At 40.4% G+C, this 23,499-nt stretch overlaps 1 protein-coding gene, 1 long non-coding RNA gene and 1 pseudogene across 6 annotated transcripts in view; 1 reads left to right on the top strand and 2 right to left on the bottom strand.

Moving 5' to 3' along the window:
• Positions 1-1,306: 1,306 nt before the first annotated feature.
• LOC144303516 (uncharacterized) lies at positions 1,307-4,164 on the bottom strand. Its single transcript, XR_013370557.1, has 2 exons — positions 2,199-4,164; positions 1,307-1,523 (listed from the first exon to the last, which is right to left on the bottom strand). It is a non-coding gene; the product is annotated as an uncharacterized LOC144303516 (long non-coding RNA).
• Positions 4,165-4,293: 129 nt separating this feature from the next.
• The window catches only part of NPTN (neuroplastin), a 69,718-nt gene continuing 50,512 nt past the window's right edge, over positions 4,294-23,499 (top strand). For all 5 annotated transcript variants that reach the window (XR_013370556.1, XR_013370555.1, XM_077881803.1 and 2 more), the window contains exon 1: positions 4,294-4,629. Coding sequence is in view for 3 of the 5 variants with exons in the window: in XM_077881803.1 (XP_077737929.1) it covers positions 4,539-4,629 (91 nt within the window). In the remaining 2 variants the exon portion in view is untranslated. The remainder of the gene's footprint in view (positions 4,630-23,499) is intronic.
• On the bottom strand, positions 20,076-23,339 carry LOC144302833 (U1 small nuclear ribonucleoprotein C pseudogene; annotated as a pseudogene).

Raw genomic sequence — 23,499 nt, 5'->3', positions numbered from 1 at the left:
AAGCACCGAAACCTTCATCTTCAAGGGACCATGTGGGTCTGGGCAATGCACATACCAGCAGTGACCAAAGAAGTGAACTAAACAAATGAACAAATAAAACCCAGTAATGGCCTGGGCTGCATAAAACCCCAGGAATTTCATATTACCCTGGGAAGCAGGGAGGGAAGCTCAAAATGAGCAAAATGGAATTTCTTGTCATCTCACCAGAAAGGTGCTCAAATGAATTATATCTGATTTACAGAAAATGAAAGAAATGCACATTTCCTGCATGTGACCACTTGATTGCAAATTCCTGTGTACCACATAGAGAAGAGTAGGACTGCTGGGTGGTGGCAAGTACCCATTTGAGGTTTGAGACCAGAAATTTATTTATTATTATTATTTTTTTAAAAGATTTATTTATGATAGACATAGAGAGAGAGGGGCAGAGACACAGGCAGAGGGAGAAGCAGGCTCCATGCAGGGAGCCCGACATGGGACTCGATCCCAGGACTCCAGGATCGCGCCCTGGGCCAAAGGCAGGCACTAAACTGCTGAGCCACCCAGGGATCCCCGAGACCAGGAATTTAAAATGAAGTCATTCAGCCTGCTTGTATGATTTTTCTCTGACAACATTCAGCTGTTTAGGTGCAGGAATGAAAGCTCATCTTAGACTGTAGTGTGTAGCCAGATTGCGTTTTTTCCAGGAAAGTATATTGGAGGTTGAGGTGGGTAAGGAAATGATTACAATGATGAATCATGGACTCCAAGCTGGACCAGGAGGAAATGAAGAATGGACAAAGAATTGGTGGGATTAATGGATTAGAGGTCTCAACGAGGTTGAAGAATTATAGCAAATGGGGTCCTAGCACACAGAATTGAAAGGACGGGAGGTGGTAAATGGAGAGTGAGGTATTATATTTTCATATTTCAAAGATGGGCCCTTTTGGGGGTGATTAAAGTGTCAAGAGTGTGAATTTGGAAGGGTAGCTTAGCGAAGAGGGTTGTTAGAGGTAAGAAGATGAAAGGACTGAGAGACCAGGGTGTTGAACAGATTATCGACATGGATGTTAAACTCCACTATGGTGTTCAAGCATGGTGGGAGAAGTTGGAAGGGGCAGGGGAAGATCATGTGGGAGGTCAGTAGATGACAGCAATCAAGATGGTCAGGGTGGTATATCTGAATGGAAAGAACTTCGAATGAACAGAGATCTTTGCAGGAGGTGTGGGTGGGTGGGGGGACCATTAGGAAACTCAGAGTCAACTCTAGTATCACCGTATTTCACTGACATCCTTCCTAGGGCAAATAAACCACATGAAACAAAACCACCTTTCAACTGGGAATGATTTATTGTAGGTCTTGCCACCAGGAGGCGTTGTCAATCCTGGAACGCGGACCTCCAAGCCGTCCCTGGAGGCCCGGACGGTGAGTCTCAGCCTGAGCACTGAGGACCCCTACGGCTCTTGTCAGATATTGCAAGGAGCTCAGCCATCCTTCCTCACAGCTGCTCTTACCTGTAGGGAGATTCTAAGCGTCTGGAAATCTTAAGAAAAGAAAAAGAAAGGAAAAAGGAAAAGGAAAAGAAAAAGAAAAAGAAAAGAAAGAGAAAAGAAAAAAGAAAAGAGAAAAGAGAAAAGAAAAGAAAGAAAAGAAAAAAAATACAAATTCCTAAATTCCTTTAAAGAGGCTACTGAGCTATTGGAAGGTTTTAGTTATCATGTATTTTTCCAACAAAAGATGTCTAAAAGTACCACTGCTATCACGTAGAGTTTTATGCTATTTTCTCCTGGGTAAAAGGAGTCCTCATAATCGCAGGTTTTGAGAGTTGATGGTAATATTGTACTTAAAATTTTTTTCCCAAATGATTTTTTTTTTTTTTTTGGTATGTAGCATGAGGTAGTGGGAAAAGCATAGGGAATTAGAATTGCAGTATCAATTATTTATTATCATTATAATCAACATTTGAGTGTTTATATGCACCGGAAACTAATATAAACATTGTATGTAAATTGATCATTTGTTCCTCCTATGATCTTATAAGGTAGGTACAGGTACTATCATTAGCCCCATTTGACAGATGAATAGGGAGAGATTAGGTTACTTGCCCAAAGTCACACAGCTAATGGGAGTTGTGTGATGGACGGGAATTTCACTTTTCTACTCTAGTTGCTAGAAAAAAACCCTCTGAATCTCAGTAGCTTAACTCAACAGACATTACCTGCTTTATGTAGGTTGGCAGGAGGCTTGGGCTTATCGTGCTAACTTAGGGACCCAGGCTGACATAAGTTTCATTTTGACACACGCTTTCACCATCACTGATCTCTGTACAAGGAAAAGAGTACGCTACAGTGTCTGCAATGGAATCGCAGTGCCGCTGCTTGAAAATGATGTGTGTTATTTCTCATATTTCACCAGCCAAAGCAGTTCATGTGCCACTCCCAAATTTGAAGGTACAAGGAAATGCACTCCTGCCATGAGCCCGGAAGGAGTCAAACCAGACTGTTTGGTATTAATGATTACCGCTAACACTCAGGCCTTGGGTGGGTCACGCCTTCCTTGGCCTCAGTTTCTCTACTTACAAAATGAGCACAGTCATTTTACAAGGGTCCCTTGTCATGAGGCTCCCTCATTAAATGGGAATGGTGATTACGGTTATGATGGAGCCGACCGGTTGCATCCCACCAAACTTCCACCAGCTGAAAATCTCTCTCACCACAGGCGGCCCCGGTGATGTGACATACACAGCTGTCTGCAGAATGGCCTTTATCCAAGGACACCGGCCAACCTTTGGTTCCTGCACACACCTACGGTTCTGGAGGATATTGCTTTCATTTCCATCAACAACCAGCCGCAGTTGTACTCCTAGTGTTTGCTCGAAAGCTCAGTCTGGAACCACCAGCTGTCCAATTCAAGTTGAAAGCCTGAGACTGCTTTGGCTTAGGAGTGTGCGGGTCTTGGTAAGTGTTCCTTCACCCTGGCTCCCCGAGCTCTATCTTCGCATTGAGTCAGATCCCCAGGACTGTTGACTTGCCTGCTCACAATTTCACTCCGCTGACAACTCCCCAGGATGTCTGCTCTGAGTCAGAGATGAGCTAAGCTACAGAAACTCCTTTGTTGGCCAAGGGCTCAAGACGCTGATAGCAGTACACACACACAGAAAATACTCTTAAGGGGGTTATTCTGTATGTTAGTAAATTGAACACCAATAAAAAATAAATTAAAAAAAAGAAAAAAGAAAAAAAATGCACTCTTAAAAAGTGCATTTGTCGGGCAGCCCCGGGTTGCTCAGCAGTATAGCACCGCCTTTGGCCCAGGGCGTGACCCTGGGGTCCTGGGATAGAGTCCCGCGTTGGGCTCCCTGCATGGAGCCTGCTTCTCCCTCTGCCTGTGTCTCTGCCTCTCTCTGTGTGTTTCTCATGAATAAATAAATAAAATCTCTTTTAAAAAAAAAGTGCATTTGTCAATTCCATGCAAACACTAGTGACCACACTGCCAGAGCAGAGTACTCGGCCGGCTCCTTTCCCAGGGCTCGTCTAGCTGTGCAATCATTCGTCCTCCTTCCTGCTCCTCTGATAGGCCGGGCAGCGAACCTCGTGGAAATGGGGGGGACTGTCTTCCCATCTGGGTTTCACAGCGGATGTGAGAACTTGGTACTAAGCGGGTACTCGATAAAAAAGATGCTCCTGCAGATCCTTCGCGTAGGTTAACACCTGCTGACTTGCTCGGAGAACTTAAGTGTCTAACGGATGCGCAATTAGGCCACCTGAACTTCAGGCCCTGAGAGCCTATGGAACTAAAAAATAAGGTCAAAACCGGGGAGGAGGAAGAGAAGCGCGCGGAAAACAAATAAATAAATGAATAAATAAAGAGGCCATCTCAGGCGGCGGGAGCAGATGTGGACGCAGGAAGCACAAGGTGACACGGGGCTCGGCGAGGACCACGCTGAGACCGAGGGGTCGGCAGGAAGGCTGCAACCAGGTGCCCCGGGGGCGTCTGAGGTCACGGTGCAGAAGGAGGAAATCGCAGGGCTTTGATTGCAGACAATGAGGGGAAGGCGTAAAACCACGGCGGTGCAGCAGATCCTGCGGCCACGAGCTCCAGCAAAGGCGAGGCCGGGGCAGAGGAGGAAGCGCACGGCCTCCCCGGAGCTTCCTCCCCGGTGCGGGCCCGCCCCGCCCCCGGGAAGCCCCGCCTCCCCCGTCACGTGGCCTGAGTCGCCCTCGGCACGTGACCCACCTCGCTCCCCGCCAATCAGCCCGCGCAGGGGCGGGACGCCGAGGCCGAGGGGCGGGCGCGCGCGGGGGATGGTGGGGAGGGGGCCTCTTCTCGCGAGCCTTGCCGCCGTCGCTCCTTAGCCGCCCACGGGCCCGGAGCGGAGATCTCGCGAGGCTTGGGCGCTGCGGCGGTAGGAGGAGGACGGAGAAGGACGGAGCCGGGCTGTTGCTGCCTCCCTCGCTCACTCCCTCGCGCTCTCGCCCGCCCCCTCCCTCCCTCCCCTCCCTTCCCCGGCCCCGGCTCCGGCCCCGGCCCATTCGCTGTTCGGTCTTCCGCAGGGAGGATGTCGGGCTCGTCGCTCCCCAGCGCGCTGGCCCTCTCGCTGCTGCTGGTCTCTGGCTCCCTCCTCCCGGGGCCGGGCGCCGCTCAGAACGGTGAGCGCGGGGCCGGGGGCGGGCCGGGCGGGGGCCGGGGGCGGCGGGGGCCGGCGGGGCTGCGCGCCCGCGGGGGACACCCCGGGAGTCCGGGGAGCCGGCCGCTCGGCGTGGGGCTCGGCGCGGGGCTCGGCGCTCCGGGCCGGGGCGGGGACGCCGGGGAGCCGGCGCGGGGAGCTGGAGTAGCGGGGGCGGATGGCGAGGGGGCGCCGCTGCTCAAGACGGTATCGGTGTTCCGGGCGGCGGCAGCGGTGTCTCCGCCGGGCTCCCCGGGAGGACGCGGCGGGGGGGGGGGGGTCCCGGGCACCGGGGTCACGCAGGATTCTGCAGGGCGGGGGGGGGGTGGCCCGCGAGGCCGGTGACAGCCTGAAAAATAAGGGAGACTCCGCGGTGGGGGAGGGGAGGGGAGTCCTGAAGCATCCTGAGCCGAGTACGGGAGCCCCGGGGAGGGGGAGGGGAGGGGAGGGGAGGTAGGTGGGGAGCTAAGGTGGTGGGCTGGCTGCGGGGAGGGGTGCGCAGAGAGGAGCAGCTGTGGCTGCTACGAGGTGGGGGAAGAGGGCTGGGTTTGCTAAGGAGGGTGGAGTGTTGGGCATTCTGGGGTAGCGGTGGGGAGAGCGGAACGGAGTTTCTAAATAAGGAGAGGAAAAATGAGCAGAGGATGGGGGAGAAAGGTGGGGGGGGGAGCATTTATTAGAGCAGGCAGGTGCCCCCGGTGCAGAGGTGGGGATGGGGCCGAGACGGCATCAGGGGAGGGAGTAGACGGCGGGAAGCCGGGGCTGCGATGCGGGGTCGCGGTGCGGGGGATGTGTCGGGGGCTCCGTGGGTCAGCACCGCCCCCCCCCCCCTCCGCGCCCCGGAAGGCCCGGCGGCCGACCTGCACCTGCCCTGGTCGGCGGGGCGGACTCCGTGTCTGCAGACGGCGGGCGGGATCTGGACGCCGCGCGTTTGGAGAGGACCTTAAAAGTTGCAAAGCAGAACAGGCGTTATTTTTTTCTCTGAGGACCACAGAAGCAGCTCCCGAGCTGCGTGCGTGCAGGGCATAGTGGGGAGACCATCAGGTTGATGCAGTTTGGGAGCTCTGTAGAGAAGATGGGGGAAACGGTGATGCTGCAAGGGGGGGGGGGAGCAGGGGGGGGGGAATCCAGGCAGAAAATATTCTGCATATTGGCGAAGCTGTGTTGCATGCAGTTCAGCTGCTGACTTGGTCTTTCGGAGGCGAAAAGTACTAGGAACTAGTTTCTGCTTTTGTGGTGTGGAAGCGGCCTTTAAGAGATTAAAAAAAAATTTAAATTAAAGAAAAAATTTTTATATATAGGGAAGAATTTATGAGAAGTCCCTACTGGAGTGAACTAGAAATTACTTTTGCTAATTCTCCAGTGTCTCGTTATACTAGAACAATTTAGGATTACTTTCGTTAGGATAGTTGAAATTTAATGGGCGTTCGTTAAAAAAAAAAAAAAAAAAAAAAAATCAGTCTTTGAGCCAGTGGAGTTGAGCTGTCCATGGAGAGTGTGAGCTTAAAATGCTGAAGATCGCGATGCAAATACATCCATAAAGTATTGAAAGAGCACCATCAGTTAAAAGTGTGCGTTGTACCAGATTGCACTGATCAAGTCTTAGGTATGCTGCATGGTCTTAAATGATCACTGCAGGGGTCAGGAAGGAAATATTTTTTTCCACGTCTAGCATGGAATTTGTGAAGTCTGGATATTTTGTCAGTTTCCCCCAAAGCATGCGGCCACGGTGGAACGCGGAGTGGAGTTAGTCTGATTTTCGTTTCATTAGTTTTTAGCCTGTGTTAAGAATATGACTTAAAAGGAGCCTGATACTGATTTCAGCTATTTGATTTGTGGGAATAGCACGTTTTCATCTGGCCGGGTAGGTGAGAGATTCTTGATCTTAACCTGTTTAATCTCTGTGCTGTGGTTTAGCTTCTTTCAGTGATTTATAATACGGCAAAATTGTAGTTTCTTAGCAACTAAAGCAATGTTTCTGGATAGGCTTACCAAAGATTTGACTGGCTATTCTCAGTGAGATGTGTTCTAAATACAGCATAGTGCAGCTTTTCCTTGAAATGAGCTTGAATTCAGTCATATGACCTGACTGGTGAAGTGAAGCTGAGCTTGTAGTTGACCCAAATGTATATAAATTTAATTTAAGGAAGAAATGACTGTTTTTCTGTGTGTGTGTGAGTCCATATAGGTAAGGATGCCATTTTACGGCTTTCTGTAACATGCTTTATAATAAAGATTCATGCTTTCAACTGGTAATAGCAGTATAAGAGACTGATATCTTGCCATGAAGTTTGTATTTTCTTACAGTGCATCAACAGTGCATACCATGCTTGGTATGATGTCAAAATGTTAGATTATTTATTTAAAATGATGGCTTAGAAAAAACAAAACAAAACACCACCACCACCAAACCTAAGTGTTTCTGGATTAGGTATGTAGTAGTTTAGACTGATTATAAATGTTTTTCAAAAGGTCTCTTTCATTATTCCTAAAATGAAGAATTTGGATCGAGGACCCTCAAGGTATCTTGCTTCTCAGGCTGTGACTCATAACCCTAGAGACTTAAGACTTTCTCATCCAAATATTTAGACTTGTAGGGCCACAGTTTCAAGTAAAATCTTTAGCTAAGATACTGGTTTTTGTATTTATCAAGAAAAATGTAATTCGTTTTAAAGGAAGAAATTTGTTTTAAAAAGTAAACCTTTCTGATAAGGCATTAAAAAACTTTAGACTTTAAAATTAAAATTGAATGAGGATAAACCAAACGGTATTATATAGAGATCAAGACCACAGACTTTGGATCGTGATAGACCTGGGTTTGAGTCCCAGCTCTTCTAGTTAAGTGATCTTGTATAAAGTGCTTAATACTTCCAAACCTCAGCTTTATCATCTGTAAAAGGAAGTTTATAATAATGCCAGTCTCCTAGGGATGATGCAAAGATTGTGAGAAAATGGCTAGAAAGCTTAGATTTCTGCCTGGGTATAGTGGGCTTCAGTAGGGAGTGAGTTTTTACTATATGTAACACTTGTTTTACTGTATGTAACATATGTTACTATATGTTATTGTATGTGCCTTATGCTGCATTATGTAGCTTAACAGTAACTATATGTACTAAATATTTGCTCCTTATATAGCCTTGGCGGTTACTGTTATTATCTATTAAAAAGTAGCATTATTAATTGTTTTTCATCATGTATATGTTGAACACCTAATTGTTAATGTTGCTCACTATCTTCAATAAAATTAAGTAGGCCATTTTGAAGGCCCTGAACAGAGAGATTTGTGCTTTTGCTTATGTAACTTTAAGTGACCAGCTGCGCTGCCTCTGCAATTGCACATTCTAGTGAGAAAGTTTATATTTCCATTTTATTGTTGGGGAGATTTCATGGCTTCCTTTTGAACTAAATATCTTTCATATGGGTTAGGTATTGTGTTTTCATGGAATCCCACTGTTGTGAAAAAGAGAAGTGGAGTGTAGTGCCTGGCACACAGTGGGAGTGTTGGAGATGTTAACTGATGAACGAATGTGGAGTGGAGTGTAAAAATGTAATATGTTCATACTGAAAATATAAAATTGGATAATTAACACTGCTTAGTGGGAGAAAATCAGGAGTCTAATGAATTTTATTATTAATGAGCTAAATTTTAAGAAACCATTTTGCTTGGGTGATACTAGATAGTTGTGAATATTGTCATTTGTAACAGTGCCAGTATTAGCAATAGACGATTCACAAATCTTTTTTCTTTTCTGTCAAGTGCTGTTTGCTTCAGTGGTTTGGCAGTTTTCTCTCTCTGAGTATGTTTTTAGACATGTATTTGCTATTCATTGTGCATCTTCTTTGGGTGAACTGAAATGAGTGGCAGAAGACAGATGTTACCTACAGCATCTGTGGCGCAAATGACATGCCAGATGTCTAGCAAAGAGATCTTAACATAATTAATCCAAATAAGATTTTAAATGACCAGAAGAAATAGTTTGCCTTGGAATAAAGCATTTCCTAAGGAGATTATAAGCCTCCAGTCTCTTAGGCAACTGACAAATGTCACTACTGATAAAATGGAGCACCTAGCATGAGAAATTGGGTCTTGGGTCTAGGGTTGAAAGGCCATGTTACTGAGTCAGGATTGCTCCTGGGCTCTTAGTCTTTGTTTTTCAGGGTTACTGGATTCAAATCAGAAAGAGATGCAGATTGGGTTTTTGTGTTGTCAGACTTACTAGAGCTGACTTGTTAATACACCAAGGTTTAAAACAACAACGAGGAAATAAAAGCCCTTAAACATAAATGTGCTCCACAGTCCAAACATTTGCCGTAAATTAAGAGTGAAGATCATTGCAGGTCTGACTTTTGAGTTCTACAAATCCTCATAAGAAATTGGACTATTTTGTCTTGAAGGAATCCCCGTCTTCTACCTCAATACAATTTTGACATGAAATATTTTCTCTAGTGGAACATATCTTTAGACATTAGTAAAAGGCAAAATGTTGCTGTATTGTCTTTATTATTATTATTTTAAATAAAAGTAATTGTTTAGGGCTGCAAAGATGAACAGATATGATCAGATAAGTGCTCTCACAAAATGGACATTTTTTCCAAAAAAAGTAAACTATTTACTTAGTTTGAGGTACTTTTTCAAAGTAAGATGTATGTAAAATCTGATACTTGGCTGGATCTATGTAAAAGTTTTTGTAAGACTGGGAAGGTAACTAGCTAACATCTACACAAATGAAGTATGTAGAAAAATAATGACTGTATTGGATATTGTGCAGGAGATGTTCAATAAAAGTTTGGGTAAAATTATGCAAATAAATTTTGGAAGAGGTGAATTCTATGAAAATTTATCTGCTTTTGTAACAATCTAGACAGCATCAGAAGTAGAGACTGAAGTTCTAAGAGAAATGGAAAGAGAAGAAAGCTTTCAGTACTACAAGGAGAAAAGTAGGATGTAAAACTGAGGAATAGATCTTCACTTGAGCATCTGGAAAAATAGAATCTGTCAGAAAGTAAATAGAGCAAGGACTTTTAAAGTAAATTCACACATCAGCGTTTAAAAAAATGGTACAAAATCACCTCCTGTGAACAATTGGCTTGACTTTCAGTGTGTCTTTCTAAACAAAACATTATCATGTGAATTTTTATTTATTTATTTTATTTTATTTTTTTTTTAATTTTTATTTATTTATGATAGTCGAGAGAGAGAGAGAGAGAGAGAGAGGCAGAGACACAGGCAGAGGGAGAAGCAGGCTCCATGCACCGGGAGCCCGACGTGGGACTCGATCCCGGGTCTCCAGGATCGCGCCCTGGGCCAAAGGCAGGCGCCAAACCGCTGCGCCACCCAGGGATCCCTCATGTGAATTTTTAAAAATACCATTGATAACATGGAGTTTAATTTTAAGCACTTAGATAAATGCCTTTTTAAACTTGTTTGTGAGGTTTTTGTGGATTTTTTTTTTCAGAACTCCTAATTTTAGTTGGTAAGGAAGGAAACCTCTCCAGTAAAATAAGTTGATTTATAAATTGTTAGTTTTATAGGCATATATATATATGTATGTAATCTAAGTTTAAAGTGAAATATTGCAGTAATTTTATGTAAAAACATTTCTGTGTACACCATTATCTGTTTTTCAAGAATTTATTCAATTTAGGAGAGGGAGTCAAGATTTGTACCTAATTCCAGTTTGCTATGTTATCCAAAACGGAGAGTAGGCCTAACTTTTTGTTTGTTTTTATGAACCTAATTGAGGTTATTTTGACCTGAATGCTCAGAACTATTAATTGGTCTGTTTAGAAATGAGGTTTAAAGAATTTCATAAGTATCTACTTTTATTTGCATACAGTAAATTAGCGGGAGACATGTTAAATGTTCCTCACCCACCTGCTGGTTGTTTTGTTTTGTTTCTTGTTTTTGTTATATTTCAAGCTTAAAAACCCAGTCCTGTCTTTTCATTAAAACAGATTGTGGTTAGCTTTGATGGAATTCTCTTCTGTTAAGTTCCTTGTACTAAAAAGTAGTGAATGGTATTCTTTTGCATTTCTGAAAACAATTATGGAATGTTTTAAGACTGGCTTTCTTTCCAAATAATCCTAATTACCAGAAGCTTATGGTATATTTTATGGTATTTTCCAGAAATATATCAGTTTAGATATGGTTTGTTTCCCTTTGTTTTATCTTAGTTTATATCATTGTTAAATCCAGGAATTGCTTCAAATTGACTGGACAATGACATATAAATGAGATGATGTTGAAATCACTCTGAAAGTGTTAAGGTTCTGTATATTATGTCAGTTTCTATTATCAGAAAACATGAAGTTACAGATAGTACCAATAGTTTTAATCCTATCCAAATGTATACTCACATTTTATTTTTTTATTTTTGAAAGATTTTATTTATTTATTTATTCATGAAAGATACAGAGAGAGAGGCAGAGACACAGGCAGAGGGAGAAGCAGGCCCCATGCTGGAAGCAGGACATGGGACTCCATCCTGGGTCTCCAGGATTGCACCCCGGGCTGCAGGCGGCGCTAAACTGCTGCGCCACCAGGGCTGCCCTATACTCACATTTTAAAAGTGATTGAGTATAAAAGTACTGTACAAAACAAAACATCAAGTCCTTTTCTGATAGAATACTAATAAAGGAAAATGTTCCATATGTATGATGCTGTAGTAAGAAACATGAGTGTACTTGTGTATATAAATTGTTATGCCATTGATTCTCTTTTCTTCCTGATATAGTATTTGAAAACCACTTTGACTAGATAATGTCTAAACTCCCTTCCAGTTCTAAAATTACACAATTCTATTGACCTTACAGCTTAGGTACCTCTAATGAGTAAAGGGCCTAGAGAGAGAATGCTTTATGTTTTAATAAGTGTTTAGAAACCTAACTTTTTGGAAATAAGAAAAACTGATTTTGAGGCAGGTACTGTTTACTGCCTTGTAAACCTACTTCAGACATTTGTAGTTTTTGTTTCAAGGAAGGCAGAATGGTGTGTTATAGAGCTCTTATATTAAACTCACTGGGAAAATTGCCAGTCTGAATTAAACATTTTAAGAAATAAAATCACTGCCAGGTAGGTAGATATTTTGTGTTCTTTCTATTGGTTGAAAAGTAGTTGACTATTGTAGAGGCAATGAAGAGACAGTGAGGCACACATGAATAATTGTATTTATGACTTTCTCCTGTCTCTTATGTATTTTTTTTAGACCTCTAAATCTTTCCATTATATTTGAACAAGGCAATCCAAGTATTACCTGAATTAAATCTAAGAAAGTTCCTAGATTTATAGTCCTTAGAAACAATATGTTCAAGTCTCAATTTATAAATTTATTCATTATATTTCTTTGTATTTTTTTTTTTTAATTTATTTATTTATGATAGTCACGCAGAGAGAGAGAGAGGCAGAGGGAGAAGCAGGCTCCATGCACCGGGAGCCCGATGTGGGATTCGATCCTGGGTCTCCAGGATCACGCCCTGGGCCAAAGGCAGGCGCCAAACCGCTGCGCCACCCAGGGATCCCTATTTCTTTGTATTTAAATAAACCCATTTCCTTGTTTCTTTTTTTTATATTTTTGTTAGAATTTCAAACATATAAAAAATAGTAATAAACTCATACTCATCATCTAGTTTCAAGAGTTATAACTACATCCTTGCTGCTTATTAATTTAAACATAACCTGAAAAATTAACATTACAAACTAAAATTTTCTACATGTTGAAATGCAGTTAGGAGGGATTAGCTTATATTAGTAAAATAGAAAAAATTTGGTTCACAATTATGTTGAAATGATTCTAAAAATATAAAAGCTCTTTAGAAAAAGACTTTCACACTTTTGTTTGTGATCCAGAAATACAGATTTTGTGACTGAGTATATGCATAAGTCTATAGCATTTTGTACAATATCTGCACTCTGTAATGTATATAAAGAAAGCTATTGTGACCTTGTATCTCAATTTCATAATTCATTAATGGGTGATGAGACACAACAGCATTTTCTACTATGGAGTGGTTTTAGGTTTTTTTGTTTTATTTTTTATATGCCATGTTAGTCTGGAACAATATGATGATGTTATTGTAAACACAATAAGGATTTTCGTGAGGCATTTGTCAGTAATATCAACATGTACTGTTAATAAGGAAAATATAGTATTGTTGAATTAATACATTAGCCATTAGTTATAGAATATTGATTTTTTTTCCCTATCTGAACTTGGGACTTGGGGGAAGCTATAGTAATTTGAGTATCATAATCAAAGCATAAGTTTTCTAGTATGTTCAGTTGTCCTTTTCTTTTTTTAAGATTTATTTGAGAGAGAGAGCATGGGAGGGGGGAGTGTGGAGGGGCAGAGGGAGAGAGAGAACAGAATCTCAAGCCGACTTCCCACTGAGCACAGCACCCAATGCAGAGCTTGATCGCAGGGCTTGATCTCAGGGCTCTGAAACCATGACCTGAGCCAGAATTAGAAGTCGGATGCTTAACCGACTTGACCTGAGTCACCTAGGGACCCCCATAGTCCTTTTAAATTAGAATTTAGGTTCCTTATTCCCTAGTCCCTGCCTTTGAGTTATTGGTTGAGTACAGGGCTGGGAGTACTACCTGTTATTTCAGAGCTGAATGCTTACTCTGATACCCTTGTTTGAGGCACTTTGCTGGTGACAATAGAATGACTTGAGCACTGGCCACAGGAAAAGGGAAAAGGAAAGCAGAAGCAGATCCTGGAGTAGCAAGTTTACTCATTTTTAGACACTGCTTGGAGAAAAAAGGGCAACAATATGTCCTTGTTCTGTGTTGGCAACTATCTGAATACTTTTCTTTCTCTTCCTGTCTCCTCTCTCTTTCTTTTAAATACTTTTAAAGTAATCTCAACACTCAAGGTGAGGCTCGAACTCAATACTCTGAGATCTGGAGTCACATGCTCTACTGATTGAGCCAGTGAGGCACCCTTGAAATACTTTTCAGTCCATAGATTGAAGGAATAGGTTAAATTTAACTCAGGATTTTTTGATTATACAAGTTTAGGACCTTAGAAACCATCGTGGAACAACTGGAAAAATAGCATAGCAGCTCCAGCATTGAAATTATATTTGTTAATGATGAATATCAAATCATTCACCAAGGAAGATGAAATAAGTGGCTTTAATGCAAACCAGGAAACTGCTACTTAGAAAAGAGCAACTATACGGAGGTTTCAAATAACTTGCAGGGAACTGTCATTGAATTACCTTTAGACAAATAACCTAGTGATCGTATATCAAAATTATGGTACTACTGACAGTTTATTGTTTTTTTATTTTTTATTTTTTATTTTTTTTTAAGTTTTTATTTATTTATGATAGTCACAGAGAGAGAGAGAGAGGCAGAGACACAGGCAGAGGGAGAAGCAGGCTCCATGCACTGGGAGCCCGACGTGGGATTGGATCCCGGGTCTCCAGGATCGCGCCCTGGGCCAAAGGCAGGCGCCAAACTGCTGCGCCACCCAGGGATCCCTTATTGTTTTTTTATACTAGGATAGAACTCCAAATAATTATGAACACATTCCAACCACATTTGAGATAAAATGCAGATAATTCTACATTGATGGTTCCATAAGAATTAGAAGAAAAGCCTGAAGGAGCTAAATTTAGGAAAAGGGAGCACTAGGGGGATGGGATTATCTATTAATACCTTCAAGGTAGCAGTGTAAATGAAGTAAGGGAATTAGGCAGTCTCCAAAGATGAATGGGCTGTATTGAAGAGCAGTAGCCTAGAGCATGAGGAAGAAAAGGGTAGGTTGAGTATTAAGATGATTTTAATGAAACTAGCAGAAGAATAGTTGTTTGCACTCACTCATTGTCAGAGCCATTTATAAGTAGGGCAAAGAGCTGGTTGGGAGGAGAGGGACCTCATAAAACAAAAGGGAGGACTTTCTTTTACATCTAGTACTTAGATGTACTTGGCTTAACAGCTCCATAATAGGAAAAACCTTTATGGAAATGAAGAGGAAGTGAAATGAATTTCCAGAAGTTTCTAAAGGTCAGAAATTTGTTTTTAACAGTAAAATTCTATGATGATGAATTCAAGAAAAATGGCAGATTAACTTTGGAATCCATTAAAGTAGCTTTTAGGATCCACCTGTAACACTAAGAATAGAATTCTGTTTATTATAACCTTCACAGACAACTTTTTTTGTTTAGTTATCAAAAACCTATGCTATGAAACTTTTCCAATTTGTATTTTACACAGAAGCATAAACTTCATAAGAGTTTATACTGCATGTACTAGTATAAGTACAGTATAAACTAGTACTAGTACTAGTATAAGTATAGTATAAACTAGTAAAAGTTTAACAACTGGCTCTTAGAAAATAGGCTTTGTCTTTTATATGGTAAATGTCAGCTCTTAAAGTCTTATCAACAGGAATAGAGCACGTCCAGACTAACTCTTTAAGACTTCATTGGTCAAAATTCTGCTGTGACCAAAGCCCTAGCCTGTTCTTTGAGTGCTGTAATACTTTGGTAGAGGTGAAAGCTCACTTTAATTAGTTCAGAGTATAAGGTTGCCAGATATGATGTAGGATGCCCAGTTGCATTTGAATTTCAGATAGCGAAGAATTTTTATTTGCTAAATTTGCAACATTAGAAGAATGTCATTTTTTTTTCTATTTTGGTTCTCTGTTTTAGAATTTAAGTGACAAAACTTCTTGTAATTTGATGAGTTTTGTGTATTAAAAGAAATCTTTTTAAAGTAGATTTAATATGACCAAAATTGTCATTAAAATGTGAATATTGCCATATTGCAAATTTTGTATGAGAAAATATATTTTAGGGTAGTGTTTTGTTTTGGTTACATCACATTTCTAGATATGTTTTTTTCAGTTCTGTTTTATACGACAGAGTAGGGTTTTTTATTTATTCTTTAAAAATTGAAGCTATTTTCAGGAAGGATGTGAGCACAAGCTTCCAGATTGTTTTGTTGTTTTTGTTTTTTGTTTTTAGCAGTTCCCCACCCTCTTCTCCCCTTACCTAAAATCTTTTAAAATTTAAGGCACTGTTGCCTGAGGGCATATGATAAAGATGATACTGGGGCTGTTCAAGGATTGTCCTTTTTCAGATTTTTACCCTGGGGCTTGCAATATATTTGCATTCTTGGCTTGGAAAAAGAGAAGTATATGAATGAAGATGTGACTGACCACACACCATTTTCCTAGTGGGCTCTGTTCTAATTTTCACCTCCTGAATTATAACCACCTGATTTAGAGAGTGAAAAAGCAGATGTTAGCTCTGCAGTTGAGGGATGTGATTTTTTTACAGTTTTTTTTTTTTTTTACAGTTTTAATACTAAAAAAAAAAAATCATGGTTTCATGAGCTTTAGTTACAAGGCCTTTGACCAGAGGTGTGTTGCTGTATATTAGTAATTCAGTATAAGAGATTTTACCTTATGTCCTTTTGGTTTGAGCCAGGGTGAGGCAGCTAGAAAAATAATAAGAATTACTAGGTTCCAGGGTGGGGACACCTGAGTGACATAGTTAAGCATCTGACTCTTGGTTTTGTTTTCTTTATTTTTAAAGATTTTCAATTTATTTATTCATGAGAGACACAGAGAGGTAGAGACACAGGCAGAGGGAGAAGCAGGCTCCTCCCAGAGAGCCCGATGTGGGACTTGATCCCAGGACCAGGATCATGCCGCTGAGCCACCCAGGTGTCCCTGACTCTTGAGTTTTTGGCTCAGGTTATGATCTTGGGGTCCTGAGATTGAGCCCCATCTGACTCTGCTCTTGGCATGGAGTCTGCTTGAGATTCTATTCATAATCATACCTATACTTACACATATTTATTTGAAGTATATTTAAGGCAGTTTTAAGAAGTGTTCAAAATCATGGTTTTTATGAAACTAGAAAATTAGTATAGTTTAAATTTGATGTCTAACACTCAGTTGGAGACCGTATTACAGGATAAATAAACTAATAGACTCTGTCCCCACTATAAATATAAAATGTAAATAAAAACTGGGTTAAAAATGTTATTTTGTAGGACAGTGTAGTTGAGTAGAAAAAGCCCTGGATTTGGCAGTAGCCTTGAATTCCTATTTCCATTTTAGTTGCTGTGGTTTCTATTTTTAAAATTAGTATAATAATCCATAGGGTTTTCATTAAATTAGATGATAATTTGTGGGAAAGTGCTTTATAACCTGCTATTTTGTAAAGTGGCGTGTACGTATAGCTTTGAGTTACAGGGCCCTGTACTTTATAAAAGTATTTACCCTTATAGGTTAACTGCAACTCTGGTGGTTCATAGGAAATTGAAGAGGAAAATAAAGTGCTAATGAGAAGGGCAAGATTATTTCAAGGTTGGTTTTTCTGACAAATGATTATATCTTAGAATGTGCATTTTATTTTGTTACTATTTTTAGAGGTGGGGGAGGGGCAGAGGGTGAGAGAGAATCTTAAGCAGTCTCCACACCCAGCATGGAGCCCAACTGTGGGCTTGATCTCACAAGCCTGAGATCATGACCTGAATCACAATCAAGAGTTGGATGCTTAATTGACTGAGCCATCCAGGTGCCCCTATTAATTTTTTTAAGACTGTTTCACTGAATCATCCCCCTTCACCTGGGAAGGCTGATACTGAATTTCTGTAATCTTTGAAGTGTGCTTCCCAGTACTGCTGTCATCTCCAGTTAAATCTGGGTATAGGAACATCCTATTATCCCTCGTCCCCATCCCCTTCTTGCTCTAGATAGATGACAGAAGGTAAAGTCAAGCATATTTTGTGTCCTGTTTCTTATCTTTTTTTTTTTTTTTAAGATTTTATTTATTCATGAGAGACAGAGAGAGAGAGAGAAAGGCAGAGAGAGAGAGAAGCAGAGACACAGGCAGAGAGAGAAGCAGGCTCCATGCAGGGAGCCCGACGTGGGCCTCGATTCCCAGACTCCAGGATCACACCCTGGGCCAAAGGCAGGCGCCAAACCACTGAGCCACCCAGGGATCCCATTATGTCATGTTTCTTAATACATTTTTGTGACTCTCCTTTAAAACCCTGAATGAAATTCATAGATGTTTTACCCTACCTACAATTTAAAAGAAAAATGCAGTGACATAAATGTAATATAAAGGGGAAAATAATAATAAAATACTTGGTTCAGTCCAAATGTTCAGGCATGGCCGCACAGGAAGGCAATGAGGTAGCCTACCATTTATATTCATATGTACAAGAACCAAGAATGTGACAGCTACAAATGCAGACTGACTTAGTCCTGCTGTAAAGGTGACTCAAATACCACAGTGGCACGGCTACTGATAATATCATTTTCTGAGAAGGTGAACAACTTTTGGTGAAGTGCCAAATGAAACAAAGTCCAGTCTATTCTTACTTTACATGGTAATTGCATTCCTGGAAAATTGAGTGATGATTAAAACCATTTAAGAATGCTATGTGTGTTATATTTAAAACAGGAAAAAAAAATAAAACAGGTTCTAGGCTCAGAACAACTTTTTGATCTTGAATGCCATTTGAAAGTTGTGTAGGAAGAGGGACATGTAAGACATTTCCTACTTTGTGGGATGTTGAGGATCTCTGGTCTTGGCTCACTAGAGGCTAGTAGTGCTGTCTCAATCATGTGTCAACCAAAGATACACCCACAAATTTCTAGACTGCTCCATAGAAGGCAGAGCAGTCTCCACTGAAAATATTTCCATGATTCTCTCTACTTATAGATATTCTCAGATATGGGATTATAGAACCTAGTCCCCAGGACAACCATTGGTCAAAGCCACACCTCTTCTAGGAATGGAAAGGCAAGCAGAGCAGCTGTTCACTTGTTTTTATTCTTTTTGTTAACATGTTTTAAAGCAGAGGCTGCAAACTCATTTATCACAGGAGCTAGGCAAGTACGGTTTGCTAAACTAGAAAATACAATACATGCTTTGGCTGAAAACACTGCAAGTTGGACTTCTAAAATTACTGTACTGCTCAAATCAAACTGTCAGTGGGCCTTATTTGCATGCTCTTTACCAAAGGATTATATTATGAATTTTGAAACATGAGATGTTGGATTAGAGTCCTGATTTTTGGCAATTCTTTTAATCCCTTTTTCCTTACCTGTGAATTAGGTGAATACACACCTTGCAGAGTCGTGTTAGAATGAGAGTGCATACCTCAATTACCTAGCATGATACCTAACATGATATGGGTTTGATAACATTTTTTGTCACTAATATCCTTTCAGTTCTCTTGGTTTATTTTTTAATCTGAAAGCTAGCTGTGTATTTTACAGTGATTATGAAATTTGAAATCTCTAATATGGGAGATATTCGCCCCTTTTTAATAGAAACAAGGAAGTAATTAAAATGAAATTTTTTGGTTAACACGCAAACCATCAAACATCTAAGGTCTTTGGAGCCTGGTGCTGGTAACACGAAACATGCTAATTCCAAACTATTTCAGTAGATCAACCTTCTTAGTCTTTCAGGTTGGCTTTCAACTTTAGCATAGCAGTGATGTTTCTAGCAATGCTATATTACCTATCTATTTATTTCTAAAGGTTTATTTATTTGAGAGAGCATGAGGCAAGGAGAAGCAGAGGGAGAGGAAGAGAGAAACCTCACTAAGAGAAGACCCTGACATGGGTCCTGATTCCACAACCCTAAGATCATGAGTTGTGTGGAAACCAAGAGTCAGGTGCTTAACTGACAGTGCCTGCCACCTAGGTCCCCTGCAGTGATATTTATTTTTGAACGAATGGTGGAGCAGATAATATCACTAGTACTACAGTACTTTATTGCACCTTCAAAATTAGATTATGCCATAGTAGTGACATTTTCATAGTTGTTGCCTGAATTAGAAATTGAGCAACATGATTTTCACCAGGAAACTTAGCTATATGATTTTCTTCCAATTGTTCAGCGAATGTTTTAAAAGTTCCACCTTTTCTTGGTTCTTGTAAAATGCTTTGAAGGAACGTATGTCTTGCTGTACATCTTGTTTTCATACTTTAGCAGCATTTTTTTCTTCTTTAGGCAGTAAGACGGGGACCTAAATAATTAAGGCAATGTAAGAAACATGTGCTTTTATTCCTTTATTCCCACCCTCAGAATTCTGTTGTTCGTCTTTGTTTTCTTCCACAATATGATTTTGAGTCCTTTTTTAAGAGCTTTGTACTTTAGTGTTGTGTGTGTGTAACATGTAAGTTGTATATTTTTAAGTCCTTTTTTCTATTTTTTCTTTTTTTTAAACTAAAACAGTTGATGATTTTATTTTCACATTTCACAATACAAATGAAAATTGCCCTTTTATTTTTTTGTCCCACTACTCCCCTGCAAAAACTATTCTCTCTTTGATAGGAAGTGGAAGCAAGTCTTCCTTGTCATGCTGTTAGAACACCCAGAGTCACAGCACATGATCTCCTGGTGAAGTAGAACAAGTAATATAAAATGAATATAAAGAGGTTCCTGTCTCCTTATCTGCCTGGTTGAGTCATTCCTGGCCTAGTGGGCATCATCATGGCACGGGCAGGAGGTCTCATCATTGGGGGCCCAGGCATCATTGGCATGTGCCCTCCTATAGGTGGCCTCATTCCAGGAGCAGGTCCCACTGGCATCATCCAAGGAAGAGGAGGGCCCATCATTGGCATCATGGGAGGGCCCTTCATATGGGGGGCTGGCATCATACCAGGGTGAGGAAGACCCAGGAGACTGGGGGGAAGTGGGATCATTGCCCCTGGAGGAGGAGGAACAGAGAATGGAGTAGGAGGTATCTTTCCTTGTTGAAGTGCAGCAGTTGTTTTGTCGATCAGGCTCTGAGCCTGCTCTTCCATCCATTTCTAGTAGTCTTTCACATTCTCTTTGTGTTTCCTACCACTGCAGTGTGTCTTTCTCACAGATGGAGAGTCATGGGTGAGGTATGTGTCGTAGTAGTCACAATAAAACTTATGTTTTAAGGTATGTTACTTATAGCTTTAAGGTATAGGTATGTTGCTCAGCAGGCCGTTGGCCACTCCATCTCATGCCGCCCAGAAATGACCTATTTTTTCTATCTTGATTTTAGTTCTTACCCATACCTACTTGGTCTTAACCCTTCTGGTATCTTCCATTGTTTCTAGATAAACATATGGTACTAATAAATTCATTTAAAAAAATATTTTATTTATTCATGAGAGACAGAGAGAGAGGTGCAGAGACACAGGCAGAGGGAGAAGTGGGGCCCATGCAGGGAGCCTGATATGGGACTTGACCCCAATGCCCTGGGCCAAAGGCAGGCGCTGAACCACCCAGGTGTCTCATAATTCTTTGTCCTGTTTTTTTTTTTTTTTTTTTTTTTTAATCTTTTGAGGCAGAGGGGTGGCAAATTTATTCTACTTGTCATATGTGAAGTTTAGTTGACTCATGTTTTTGTGCTGGAGTGTTAGCATATTGTGACTTCTGGGTATTTTTGCTTTTCCTAATAGCTGTTTAATGATTTTCATTGTATGATGGGGATTTTTCTAACGTGCTCTTAAAATCTTTTAATCCCCACAAGGTCATAATGTCCATATTTTTTAGAAACAGCTCAGCTAGTCTTCGAGACCTAGTTACAAAGGAAATTAATTTCTTGTAGAACTGAGGACATCAAGGCAGAAAGCATTCCAGGCAGGTGGCTAGTAATGAATATTGATTATAAACTATAAGGTACTTGCTGTGGGCTGGTAAATTTTAGTGCTTCCCTGCAAAGCTACTACTTACTGTGGAGTGCACATGAAACATTCTGAACTGTCTGCCTATGGAGCATATAATTTGCTACCCAGTGGCAGGTAGACATTAAAATTCAATTATGGGGTGAGGGTGGTGCTAGGGGTAATCAGACTTTACAGCTGTTGGATGAAAGGGCACATTTTGATGTACATTAAAAAAACCCACCAGAGTATACAGAGTAATAGTTCTTACTTTAGGAACAACATTAAACTATACTGAAAATTGCTGAGAAATTAAAAATTGCTGAGAAATTACCATTTGAAGTATGAGATGGCTGGAACTTGTATTTCAGTAACAGGTATGTATATTTTAGCAGCTTTAAAGTCAGAATGGGAAAGAATTTGAGTGGAATGTGTTCTTAGTAGTGCCTTAGAGTGTCACCTTACCATTCTGCAACACTGTCCTTTGTCACCTTACCAGCTCAAGAATTGTACCAGGTCTTAAATTCTCAAAACACACCATTAGAAAAACTGATGGGCCCAGTAGTACCAGGGGAGCTTAAGGTAACCGGATACATAAGCTTGTTAGCCATATCTACCTAAAATAAAATGAATTTTTCATCAGGTTGAATTTTCAAAGGATAGATACAACTATAGGAGGGAATATTACCAGATAGAGGATAAACCTTCTTCCTGGGGTGGTGGCTAACCATTTTGAAATGCAATTATTTAAGTTTTTGAAAAAAGGAGAGAGTTACTGGATTAAAAAAATTATGAAAGGACTTGCTTACATGGTAATTTCAAATAATACCCAGGTGTATAAGGTAAAATATTAAAGTTCCTCCTTTTATGCCTTGATTCCCACTCCCCAGGAACAAGCACTATTAGTAGTCTATTGTGTATCTTTTCAAAACTTGTTTTATGTATACTTATAATTTATAGACTGTGTAAAGCTCTAGTAGTATTAATTATGATATAATTTATCTTGGTATTTATAGCCTTTTTTGAATATGGTAATTGAAGTGACAGGTATTTTCACTTATGTAGGTGTACGGAGCCTCTAGAATACATCTATTGTTACTCATTGTTACTGAAAGGAGTTACGTTGATGATGACTGAATTCTTTATATTGAAATTGGTCCACTGAGAGGGCCTTTTTCATCTGAACAGGGAAAAAGCTCTATTAAATGTGTAAAAACAATATATTACTGTATTTTCACCCTGAGACAATTTTTTTTGGCAGAAATCTTGAATGTTCACACATTTAATATCCTGAGACAACTCTAATTTTTAGTGAAAGCATTTTGGATTCAATTTTGCTGTCTCTTTTCAAGAGAAGCAGCAGTATTTTGTTGGTATTTGGGAGACTAGGTAAGTAAATAACCTGATTGTCCACCTCATTGTGGAGGTGGAGGTACTACATAATCATGGAGTTAGAAGGTAATGAAGTTCTGAAACAAAGATGATCAGAGTACAAATAAGTAATTATGAAAGGAGAAAAGAACGGTTTTGGATTGTTGACTGAATTTTGGGATTTCTTGAGGAATCACAGGGGAACAGGTTTTAGTGGATAGAACATTAGTGAACAGGATTTGGAATACTTGGATTCTAGGAAGGGTGCTGCAACTGAATTAGAGCTTCTTAGGACCATGGTATATGTTAAGTGTCAGACTGGGGCAAGAATTAGATTTAAGTTTTCAACTTTTAGCAGCTGAAGTTCTTTTTTTTCTTTTTTCTTTTTATTCAAAAATTAAGTAGAATCTTAGTTTCTTAATTAGATAAAAGTAGAGAGCTGTTTAGAGAAAAGGGACATTCCTAATTGTTCTAAAAACTCCTTAGGATTGGAGGAGCGGAATTTTAAAATTGATGAAATGGGTGACTTCTTTGTAGGCCTACTAATGAAGCAAAAATATATTTTTTTTTTTTTTTGCACAAGATATCTTACCTTTGGTTCACGATCTACTTGCTCAGTCTTGATATCTGCCTGGGAGAGGTCCTGTGGATACTTTGCAAAGTCAGTGATTGAAATATTTATACTAATGAATTTGTCCATAGTTGACGTAAGAATAAGAGGTGATCCCTGTAAGCAGAATCTACAAAATAGCACAAAGATAATCATTTTACGACTTGGTAAAATATTTTTTGTTGCAAGATTTGTTAGACTCTTTAAGAGAAAGACGTGCTTGTCATTTGCCTCGAGTTTCGAAATCCAA

This window comes from Canis aureus, chromosome 32, assembly GCF_053574225.1.
Source record: "Canis aureus isolate CA01 chromosome 32, VMU_Caureus_v.1.0, whole genome shotgun sequence".
Classification (NCBI taxonomy): domain Eukaryota; kingdom Metazoa; phylum Chordata; class Mammalia; order Carnivora; family Canidae; genus Canis; species Canis aureus.
Note: the sequence above shows the minus strand (reverse complement) of the source record. Positions and strands in the feature narration are given on the sequence as shown.